The sequence below is a fragment of the Salmo salar genome, chromosome 29 (assembly GCF_965601325.2).
Source record: "Salmo salar chromosome 29, fSalSal1, whole genome shotgun sequence".
In the NCBI taxonomy this organism is placed as follows: Eukaryota; Metazoa; Chordata; class Actinopteri; order Salmoniformes; family Salmonidae; genus Salmo; species Salmo salar.
The window spans coordinates 38,045,799-38,057,770 of NC_138319.1; the positions used below are offsets into that span (position 1 = coordinate 38,045,799).

At 42.5% G+C, this 11,972-nt stretch overlaps 1 protein-coding gene across 1 annotated transcript; it reads left to right on the forward strand.

Moving 5' to 3' along the window:
• Nucleotides 1-1,614: 1,614 nt before the first annotated feature.
• On the forward strand, nucleotides 1,615-10,683 carry LOC106590660 (XK-related protein 9). Its single transcript, XM_014181806.3, has 5 exons — nucleotides 1,615-1,719; nucleotides 4,104-4,683; nucleotides 6,009-6,220; nucleotides 6,637-6,719; nucleotides 6,880-10,683. The coding sequence occupies exons 2-5, from the start codon at nucleotides 4,367-4,369 to the stop codon at nucleotides 7,432-7,434; spliced, it is 1,167 nt and encodes a 388-aa protein (XP_014037281.1). The 5' UTR covers nucleotides 1,615-1,719; nucleotides 4,104-4,366; the 3' UTR covers nucleotides 7,435-10,683.
• Nucleotides 10,684-11,972: the final 1,289 nt, after the last annotated feature.

Genomic DNA, 11,972 nt, shown 5'->3' on the forward strand with positions numbered 1-11,972 from the left:
AGACAGACAGACAGACAGACAGACAGACAGACAGACAGACAGACAGACAGACAGACAGACAGACAGACAGACAGACAGACAGACTAGACAGACAGACTGACAGACTAGACAGACTGACAGACCAGATAGACAGACAGACCAACAGACAATATAACTGCTGCAGCATTTGAGTGGTAGAATGGGGAAAACGCACTGCAGTATGGTCTTGATAGTGCTGAGCGATTAACCAACATTTTGGTTACTTTTAAGTTTTAAATGATTTAAATTCCATTTTCTTATAATTGTTCTATGAGCACAATGCCACATTTCACAGTTTCTCTAGAGATACATCATATCCAGCCTGAACGATGTAGTAGGGAGTTGTAGTTTCTCTAGAGATACATCATATCCAGCCTGAACTGTACGATGTAGTAGGGAGATGTAGTTTCTCTAGAGATAAATCATATCCAGCTTTGAACTGTACGATGTAGTAGGGAGATGTAGTTTCTCTAGAGATAAATCATATCCAGCCTGAACTGTACGATGTAGTAGGGAGATGTAGTTTCTCTAGAGATACATCAGATCCAGCCTGAACTGTACGATGTAGTAGGGAGATGTAGTTTCTCTAGAGATACATCAGATCCAGCCTGAACTGTACGATGTAGTAGGGAGATGTAGTTTCTCTAGAGATACATCAGATCCAGCCTGAACTGTACGATGTAGTAGGGAGATGTAGTTTTCAATAGGCCAGTATTCTTCATAGTTTAGTGCAGAAAACATGGTCATTAACTACAACGACCATAATCCATTGCGTGCCTACTTGTCCGGTCTGTGTGGGGCAGACAGAGACAGAGGGATGGAGAGCAGTATCTTCATCAGGTATCTCTCTACCTGTAAATACATGATCTAAGTGATTGATAGTTGGTATTCAGCAGTCATAAAGCCTTATTTATTCTGTGTCGTTAAAACATTCAACCCACATAATAAATATTGCATTTAATGTTTAAAAAAATAAAAAAATAAAATGTCAAATCAAAAAACGTGATTCTTTTTTTTGTTAATAGTCGAACTGAAACCAAACCGATCTCAAAAAGCACAAATCGCTCACAACTAAGTGTGGGTGAACACTGTGATTTTACACAACTACACTTCATATATGTACTCATTCTTCTAACTCACTGACTCATCTTCTTTGACTCCCTTTGTATGCAAAAAGTACCTACACACACCCCAAACATACACGTGCACAAACTCTCTCACACTCAGCGCTGCATTCAGAGTTATCAGAGGGTGTGATGAGTGATGACATCGTTGGCACACCTAAAACCTGAAACGGAACCTGCAAAATTTTGAGAATGTGTACTTCCCTTTGTGGTATTTACAGTAGACCCGTGACCTGAGTTGATTCGTGTGTGTCTGTCTGTGTGTGAACATTTGTAGAGAAATTGGCTATTGAGATATTACCTCTCACACACACACACACACACACACACACACATCAACTCACATGTCAGTGGTCGACCACACACACACACACACACACACACACACACACACACACACACACACACACACACACAGCCCAGGCGTTGGATCTATAATGACGTATGATTTCTTGGTAGGTGTTGGTTGCAGTTGACACCACTAGGGTGGAGCTCCACAACAGAGACGGACTTTGGAGCTGTGTGCCTGGCTATTTGGTTCAGTGACAGTAGAGGAGGACTAGTGAAGACACACCAGGTGAGTACCGCTATGCTTCAGTTCTAGTATTATTGGCCGATTTTTGTTGTTGTTGTCTGTTATCAATCTATGTTCTGACAACTTCCAGTGAGAGAGTTACAATGAGGAAACGTGAAAGAAGTGTAAGAAATGTTAAAAAAAATTCTTCACTGATTTAACCTCGTTAAATAAAGGTTAAAATAAAAATAAATAAATGTGGTGAGATGTAAGAGATAGATGGTTGACTAGCATAATGTAAAAACACTGTTTAATAGACTTGAATGAAGAAGTTGTCCTTCAGTGGAAAAGTCACATACGGTTGCAGTGTTTAAAAAGGTTTTATTTTTTGAAAGACAAACCTTAGAAACAGAAGTAGCTCCTTCCTACAGGAGGTTATGTAATTGTTCAGGACACGGAGGGAGAGCTCACCTGTTACATGAAACTGGTTGATTAGATCTCTGTTGTAGCGCTGTTAGGCAGGACATGTTATCAGCAGTCTATTACATTACCTGTCTCTATTAGTCTGTTACCTTACCTCTCTCTATTAGTCTGTTACCTTACCTCTCTCTATTAGTCTGTTACCTTACCTCTCTCTATTAGTCTGTTACCTTACCTCTCTCTATTAGTCTGTTACCTTACCTCTCTCTATTAGTCTGTTACCTTACCTCTCTCTATTAGTCTGTTACCTTACCTCTCTCTATTAGTCTGTTACCTTACCTCTCTCTATTAGTCTGTTACCTTACCTCTCTCTATTAGTCTGTTACCTTACCTCTCTCTATTAGTCTGTTACCTTACCTCTCTCTATTAGTCTGTTACCTTACCTCTCTCTATTAGTCTGTTACCTTACCTCTCTCTATTAGTCTGTTACCTTACCTCTCTCTATTAGTCTGTTACCTTACCTCTCTCTATTAGTCTGTTACCTTACCTCTCTCTATTAGTCTGTTACCTTACCTCTCTCTATTAGTCTGTTACCTTACCTCTCTCTATTAGTCTGTTACCTTACCTCTCTCTATTAGTCTGTTACCTTACCTCTCTCTATTAGTCTGTTACCTTACCTCTCTCTATTAGTCTGTTACCTTACCTCTCTCTATTAGTCTGTTACCTTACCTCTCTCTATTAGTCTGTTACCTTACCTCTCTCTATTAGTCTGTTACCTTACCTCTCTCTATTAGTCTGTTACCTTACCTCTCTCTATTAGTCTGTTACCTTACCTCTCTCTATTAGTCTGTTACCTTACCTCTCTCTATTAGTCTGTTACCTTACCTCTCTCTATTAGTCTGTTACCTTACCTCTCTCTATTAGTCTGTTACATTACCTCTCTCTATTAGTCTGTTACCTTACCTCTCTCTATTAGTCTGTTACATTACCTCTCTCTATTAGTCTGTTACCTTACCTCTCTCTATTAGTCTGTTACCTTACCTCTCTCTATTAGTCTGTTACATTACCTCTCTCTATTAGTCTGTTACCTTACCTCTCTCTATTAGTCTGTTACCTTACCTCTCTCTATTAGTCTGTTACCTTACCTCTCTCTATTAGTCTGTTACCTTACCTCTCTCTATTAGTCTGTTACCTTACCTCTCTCTATTAGTCTGTTACCTTACCTCTCTCTATTAGTCTGTTACCTTACCTCTCTCTATTAGTCTGTTACATTACCTCTCTCTATTAGTCTGTTACCTTACCTCTCTCTATTAGTCTGTTACCTTACCTCTCTCTATTAGTCTGTTACCTTACCTCTCTCTATTAGTCTGTTACCTTACCTCTCTCTATTAGTCTGTTACCTTACCTCTCTCTATTAGTCTGTTACCTTACCTCTCTCTATTAGTCTGTTACCTTACCTCTCTCTATTAGTCTGTTACCTTACCTCTCTCTATTAGTCTGTTACCTTACCTCTCGCTATTAGTCTGTTACCTTACCTCTCTCTATTAGTCTGTTACCTTACCTCTCTCTATTAGTCTGTTACCTTACCTCTCTCTATTAGTCTGTTACCTTACCTCTCTCTATTAGTCTGTTACCTTACCTCTCTCTATTAGTCTGTTACCTTACCTCTCTCTATTAGTCTGTTACCTTACCTCTCTCTATTAGTCTGTTACCTTACCTCTCTCTATTAGTCTGTTACCTTACCTCTCTCTATTAGTCTGTTACCTTACCTCTCTCTATTAGTCTGTTACCTTACCTCTCTCTCTTTATGATGAGAAAAGAGCAGGCAAAGGGCAAACGTCAATCAGGGAAACAGGCCACATCCTCTGAATAAATATACAGTCACGGCAATGTATGGATTTGAACGTTTAAATGTTTATTTTTCTGTTAATAGTTTCATGGCGTCACAATTATGCATGTGACTAAATTATACTGATATATCAGATACTTTGCTCTAATAATATTCTGTACTTTCTATACATTTACAGGTCATGAGGATCTTGTCATCTCGAACATTATTGGGGACAGAATAGTCTCGGGAAATCTCAGACCTGTCGGAACATTGTTTACTGAGCCAACCCATCCAGAACCACCAACTCCAAAAACAAGCTCAGCCAGTATTACCCAGCCACAGCATCTAACTAATGAATTTCTACTTGCTCATGCATTGAAGTCACTGGGAAGGCTAAGTGAACATTTGATTTAAGTGGAAATTAGGATTTACCGTTAAGTGAAACCCTGAGCAGTAAACATGCTTCAAACAGACTCGGAGTTCACTAAAACACGATGGATCTGTACCGTCATAGGACTGGGCTTTTACCTGGCGGACATTGTGACAGATGTGGGACTAGCAGTGAAGTACTTCCTGGTCGGAAACCTGGTCTGGGCTGGGCTGACTCTACTGTTTGTGGTGGTTGGATCAGCTACCACACAGGTCTTCAGCTACACCTGGTACAGAGATGACATGAGGAACCCACTGGTTAATCCTGATGGAGACAGGCTGATATCTGGAATGAACAGAGGAGGACTGATTGGACTCCATGTTATGCAGATGGGTGTCTTCACCAGGTATGTGAAGATGTGAGGTTGAAATGTGATTACTAATATCTGTTATCAACTTTATAGTGACGTTAGCTTGAGATGTTCACAAGATTAGGGTTGCAAACGGACGCTATATTACTGGAAACTTACAAAGTTTACCATTAAACTACCAGAATTTGGGTAACTTTCAAGGATTTTATTAAAATTCCTTACAAGACATATAGTGGCAGTTTTTGGGGTACCTCAGATTATCACTGGTGTCTGTAATTATCTCTGACCCTCTGTGTGGCCTTATCGCATGTAAAATATAGGAAATAATAAAACTAAAAGTAGAATGACAAATCTGTAAAACATGATCCTAAATATAAACCATCATCATAGTGGAATACCATTGGTGTTTTAATATGAGGGTTTCAGCTTGAAATATCCTTTTTACAATATCGATATGTGTCACGGCTGTCGAAAGGAGAGGACCAAGGTGCAGCGTGTGTGTAGTTCCACATTTTATTTACTCTGTGAAACTATACAATACATAAATAAACTGAATACACAAAACAACAAACCGTGACGCAGAGGAGAAACAAACACTACTCAAAAATAATCACCCACAAAATCCAGGAAGAAAAACCCCTACCCCTATGATCTCCAATTAGAGACAACGAGGACCAGCTGCCTCTAATTGGAGATCATCCCAAACAAACCGACATAGAAATACAAAAACTAGAACCTAAGAACGTAGAAATAGAAAACATAGAAAAACACAAAACACCCCCCTGTCACACCCTGACCTACTCTACCGTAGAAAATAACATCTTACTATGGTCAGGACGTGACAATATGTCTTTGTTGTAAATGTTTTGGCGACAAAATGGTGGTGGTTATGAAAAAAGTAAATAGTTGGAAGAGTTGTAGAGTTAATTGAAAATAATGCCATTGTTGATTAGATGCTTATTTTATTAATTCGACTGTTTTCTCTTGAACCATACGCTCAACCTACTAGAAACTCATGGACAATAATGACACAGATATATCTTTTTTTAATACTTTATAATAAAAAAAAGTTATTCAAGTATAAATGGCCAGTTACCATGGATTGCCATAGATTACCTGTTAATTACTAAAATTGCTGAATATTCCGGTAATTTTGGTAAATTACCGGTAGCTATCTAGTCACAAGATATGGCTGAGTAGCCATACAACACACCTCTTTTGTCAGCATGAGACTGTGCTACCAGTAACTTAGTAAGTTATAACGTTGGCTTCCCCAAATTGTTTGGTTAGTTGTAGCTCAAAGGCCGGCAGATAGAGATATTGAGTCGTTTCGTCTCTCTCTCTCTCTCCCTCTCCGTTAGGTACTACCACCTGTTGAAGGCAGGACACAAGGCCGTGTGGTCCAAGTCACCTGAGACTGTTGAATTCCACAGAGAGGTCCACCTGGACCTGTTTGGTCAGGCGACCGATCTGAGCATGCTCAAACTCTTTGAGACGTTCCTGGAGAGTGTTCCTCAGCTCCTCTTCCAGTTGTACATCCTGCTGGGCTGTGGACACAAGTCCATACTACAATGTGACTACGGGGGGGGTGTGTGTGTGTGTGTGTGTGTGTGTGTGTGTGTGTGTGTGTGTGTGTGTGTGTGTGTGTGTGTGTGTGTGTGTGTGTGTGAGAGAGACAGAGAGAGAGAGAGAGAGAGAGAGAGACAGAGAGAGAGAGAGACAGAGAGAGAGAGAGAGAGAGAGAGAGAATCTGCAGCCACTGCCACGACTTTTGTTCTCCATTTCTCTCCACACCACACAATAACCAGACTAGACCCTCTGGTCTGCTGCTCTCCTTGTGAGTGGATGTGTCTACCACAACCTCATATATGTCACAAGACTGTCTCTCACATGCCTGTCTCTCACATGCCTGTCTCTCACATGCCTGTCTCTCACATGCCACTATTGTAAGATCCTTCTCTACTCTGTGTCTCATCTTCCCCTGTCCAGGCATCTGCATGGTGGGCTCATTCATTAACATCGCCTGGGCTATAGTGGACTACCGCCGATGTCTCCGCCGATCCTTACCCCAGGTAATATAATAATGATATATAATAATATGTAATAACATAATCATATGATCATATAGTGATATATATATATATATATATATATATATATATATATATATATATATATATATATATATATATATTATATATACAATTATAATAATTAATATAACATCCACAGGTCCAAGAGATGCCTTCTGGCCTCCCTACCTTCGTCTACCTCCTATACAAGCTGTTGACCATCACCACTCACATCCTCAGCCTCAGCCTCTTCCTCATCCTCAGCCCCTACAGTACCCTGGGAATGGCTGTCGTCTGGCTGGCAGGAACCGTCTGGGCCCATTGGGTCCGTACTGACTTCTGTACGTCTAGAGGTCTAGAGAGGCTCTATCGGATCATCGTGGGAGTCGTCCTCATGTTCACCTTCTTTAACGTGAAAGGACAGGATACCAGTTGGCAGATGGCTGTGTACTACATTCTCTTTGCGTTAGTGAACTTCTCTGGTCCTTTGCTGCTGGTTCTGGTGAGGCCAGAGGTTAACGATGCTGAGTACTTCTGGCCGGTGACTCTGTTGATATTTGGAGGGACCGTTCTAGGGCTGGCCTTTCTGCTCCTGTATTATACTGTCTACCACCCCAGAGGGAGGAGTCTACAGGCAGATGAGGTGGATGGACAAATGGGACAGGAGAGAGAACCAGATACAATGCTGAGAATGAGGAACTTCCTACAGCTCTGAGGCTCACCTTCCTATTTACCACATATTCAATGGAGGAGTTAAAATGACAATCAGGCATTTGAAAAACAACAAAGGTGTCACCCAGACACGTTATTTTGTTAAACAGCCAAGGGGGATGGGTTGGAGAAATGTAACTGCTAAGACAAACTCTGGTTGGTGGACTGTCTAGTTGGTGGACTGTCTATTTGGTGGACTGTCTAGTTGGTGGACTGTCTAGCTGGTGGACTGTCTAGTTGGTGGACTGTCTAGCTGGTGGACTGTCTAGCTGGTGGACAGTCTATTTGGTGGACTGTCTAGCTGGTGGACTGTCTATTTGGTGGACTGTCTAGCTGGTGGACTGTCTATTTGGTGGACTGTCTAGTTGGTGGACTGTCTAGCTGGTGGACTGTCTAGCTGGTGGACTGTCTAGCTGGTGGACTGTCTAGTTGGTGGACTGTCTAGCTGGTGGACTGTCTAGTTGGTGGACTGTCTAGCTGGTGGACTGTCTATTTGGTGGACTGTCTATTTGGTGGACTGTCTAGCTGGTGGACTGTCTATTTGGTGTCTATTTGGTGTCTAGTTGGTGGACTGTCTATTTGGTGGACTGTCTAGCTGGTGGACTGTCTAGTTGGTGGACTGTCTAGTTGGTGGACTGTCTAGCTGTTGGACTGTCTAGTTGGTGGACTGTCTAGCTGGTGGACTGTCTATTTGGTGGACTGTCTAGCTGGTGGACTGTCTAGTTGGTGGACTGTCTAGCTGGTGGACTGTCTATTTGGTGGACTGTCTAGCTGGTGGACTGTCTATTTGGTGGACAGTCTATTTGGTGGACAGTCTATTTGGTGGACTGTCTAGCTGGTGGACTGTCTAGTTGGTGGACTGTCTAGTTGTTGGACTGTCTAGTTGGTGGACTGTCTAGTTGTTGGACTGTCTATTTGGTGGACTGTCTAGTTGGTGGACTGTCTAGTTGGTGGACTGTCTAGTTGGTGGACTGTCTATTTGGTGTCTATTTGGTGTCTAGTTGGTGGACTGTCTATTTGGTGGACTGTCTAGCTGGTGGACTGTCTAGTTGGTGGACAGTCTAGCTGGTGGACTGTCTAGTTGGTGGACTGTCTAGTTGGTGGACTGTCTAGTTGGTGGACTGTCTATTTGGTGTCTATTTGGTGTCTAGTTGGTGGACTGTCTATTTGGTGGACAGTCTAGCTGGTGGACTGTCTATTTGGTGGACTGTCTAGTTGGTGGACTGTCTATTTGGTGGACTGTCTAGTTGGTGGACTGTCTAGTTGGTGGACTGTCTATTTGGTGGACTGTCTAGTTGGTGGACTGTCTAGTTGGTGGACTGTCTGTTGGTGGACTGTCTATTTGGTGTCTATTTGGTGTCTAGTTGGTGGACTGTCTAGTTGGTGGACAGTCTATTTGGTGGGCAGTCTATTTGGTGGACTGTCTAGTTGGTGGACTGTCTAGTTGGTGGACTGTCTAGTTGGTGGACTGTCTAGTTGGTGGACTGTCTAGTTGTTGGACTGTCTAGTTGGTGGACTGTCTAGTTGGTGGACTGTCTGTTGGTGGACTGTCTATTTGGTGTCTATTTGGTGTCTAGTTGGTGGACTGTCTAGTTGGTGGACAGTCTATTTGGTGGGCAGTCTATTTGGTGGACTGTCTAGTTGGTGGACTGTCTAGTTGGTGGACTGTCTAGTTGGTGGACTGTCTAGCAGGTGGACTGTCTAGTTGGTGGACTGTCTAGTTGGTGGACTGTCTAGTTGGTGGACTGTCTAGTTGTTGGACTGTCTAGTTGGTGGACTGTCTAGTTGGTGGACTGTCTAGCTGGTGGACTGTCTATTTGGTGGACTGTCTAGTTGGTGGACTGTCTAGTTGGTGGACTGTCTAGTTGGTGGACTGTCTATTTGGTGGACTGTCTAGTTGGTGGACTGTCTAGTTGGTGGACTGTCTAGTTGGTGGACTGTCTAGTTGGTGGACTGTCTAGCTGGTGGACTGTCTAGCAGGTGGACTGTCTAGTTGGTGGACTGTCTAGTTGGTGGACTGTCTAGTTGGTGGACAGTCTATTTGGTGTCTAGTTGGTGGACAGTCTAGTTGGTGTCTAGTTGGTGGACAGTCTAGTTGGTGTCTAGTTGGTGGACAGTCTAGTTGGTGGACAGTCTAGTTGGTGTCTAGTTGGTGGACAGTCTAGTTGGTGTCTAGTTGGTGGACAGTCTAGTTGGTGTCTAGTTGGTGGACAGTCTAGTTGGTGTCTAGTTGGTGGACAGTCTAGTTGGTGTCTAGTTGGTGGACAGTCTAGTTGGTGGACAGTCTAGTTGGTGGACAGTCTAGTTGGTGGACTGTCTAGCTGGTGTCTAGTTGGTGGACAGTCTAGTTGGTGTCTAGTTGGTGGACAGTCTAGTTGGTGTCTAGTTGGTGGACAGTCTAGTTGGTGTCTAGTTGGTGGACAGTCTAGTTGGTGTCTAGTTGGTGGACAGTCTAGTTGGTGGACAGTCTAGTTGGTGTCTAGTTGGTGGACAGTCTAGTTGGTGGACAGTCTAGTTGGTGTCTAGTTGGTGGACAGTCTAGTTGGTGGACTGTCTAGTTGGTGGACTCTGACTGTCATCCTTTTAGTTTCTAAGTCACCTCAGCCTTCTTTTATCTTATCAGTTTCTGTTCCTCCAGTCTTACAGCTGCTGCTCCCTTTACTGTAAGCTGCAGGCTAGACAGGTTTTGTTCATTTTGTCTTGTGACATCATATCATATGATTGTTCTCACGCAACCTCAGGAGATCAAAGTCTCTTTTCCTTTTTTTTTTTTCTGCTCTGAAAGACCCGAATAGGTAAAAGGGACTGTGATATTTGGCCACTACCATTCGTCCAACATATTTCAGGTCTGGTGTCCTCAGCTGAGATGAATGAGAGGACATATTGAGACACACCGCCTCTTTATCTGTCGATTCATGATGTCAATACAAACAGAGAACAGAAGGTGACTTCCTTTACAGGTTACGACCCACCTAGCCTTTTAGGGTATAGTAAGAAGACGGTGTTATGGACTCGCACAATGATACGTTACAGACTCTTTTATTGAACTGCCCAATGACTGATGATTTCATCTCTGACATACATTCCACAGTGTTATTCTGTCATGTGATCTGTATTAAGTACTCTGATGTTTTGTGAAGTATTTACCGTCTGTAAATGCACTTTAAAACGTAAAAATATAATGTATTATGATATATATCGTGCATTACGATATATATAATGTATTTAACAATAAAATGAATCATAAACAATCCTCATCATTATAGTTACTAACCAGATTGATGATGAAATACCCAACACAGGTAAGCGTCATTTCAATGCTTATGAAACGTAACAAACCAGGCTACCATCAAATGAAAGAGCTGGGCACAATGCTTCCTTTAGGCTGGGGCTGATGGGGCAGACGTGGCTGATGTGGGCCTCTCCGGTAGTGTCCCAAATGGCACCCTATTCCCTATTCAGTGCACTAATTTTGAGCCCTGGGATTCGGTCGTAAAAGTAAGCACTGTAGGGAATAGGAAGCCCAACAAAAATGTGTGCACTATATAGGGACTAGGGTGCCATTTGGGTGGAGACTCTGTCTTTACGCCCGTCTGGCTCAGCCTCTGCCCCTGAGCTCACGTGGGAGAAATGTTGATGACGAACTGCGGTGTCCATGGAACGGTAGTTGGCTTCCTAAAATAAACACTGGGCCGAGCCGAAGGAGGCTTCCTGTCTTGTTTATTTCAAAAAACGTCAGTTTAACTTTCATCTGACAGTAGTCAGATGAGGAAACCGTGGCAGTAAGGGAGGATGAACAGCAGTCAGTGTCCCAAATTGCACCCTATATGGTGCACTATATAGGGAATAGGACCCTGGTCAAAAGTATTGCACTATATAGGGAATAGGGCCCTGGTCAAAAGTGGTGTACTATATATGGAATAGAGTGCAATTTGGGATTCAAACATAGTTTGGTTTCTAGTAGACCAGCCAAATATTGTGAATGGACAAGACAGGGTTGAGGTGGGGGTGGTTTCAGTGAGGAGCACATTAGGCATGTGTCCAAAATGGTATTGATAACTAGGCTATATACACAGGGTACCAGTACTGAGTAATGATAACTAGGCTATATACACAGGGTACCAGTACTGAGTAATGATAACTAGGCTATATACACAGGGTACCAGTAGTGAGTAATGATAACTAGGCTATATACACAGGGTACCAGTACTGAGTAATGATAACTAGGCTATATACACAGGGTACCAGTACTGAGTAATGATAACTAGGCTATATACACAGGGTACCAGTACTGAGTCCATGATAACTAGGCTATATACACAGGGTACCAGTACTGAGTCAATGATAACTAGGCTATATACACAGGGTACCAGTACTGAGTCAATGATAACTAGGCTATACACACAGGGTACCAGTACTGAGTAATGATAACTAGGCTATATACACAGGGTACCACTACTGAGTAATGATAACTGGGCTATATACACAGGGTACCAGTACTGAGTAATGATAACTAGGTTATATACACAGGGTACCAGGCTA

Coding starts and splice junctions, on each gene's coding strand:
- LOC106590660 (XM_014181806.3), top strand. CDS start 4,367: ATGCTTCAAACAGACTCGGAGTTCACTAAAACACGATGGATCTGTACC. Junction 4,684..6,008: donor CAGATGGGTGTCTTCACCAG/GTATGTGAAGAT, acceptor CCTCTCCGTTAG/GTACTACCACCTGTTGAAGG. Junction 6,720..6,879: donor TCCGCCGATCCTTACCCCAG/GTAATATAATAA, acceptor TAACATCCACAG/GTCCAAGAGATGCCTTCTGG.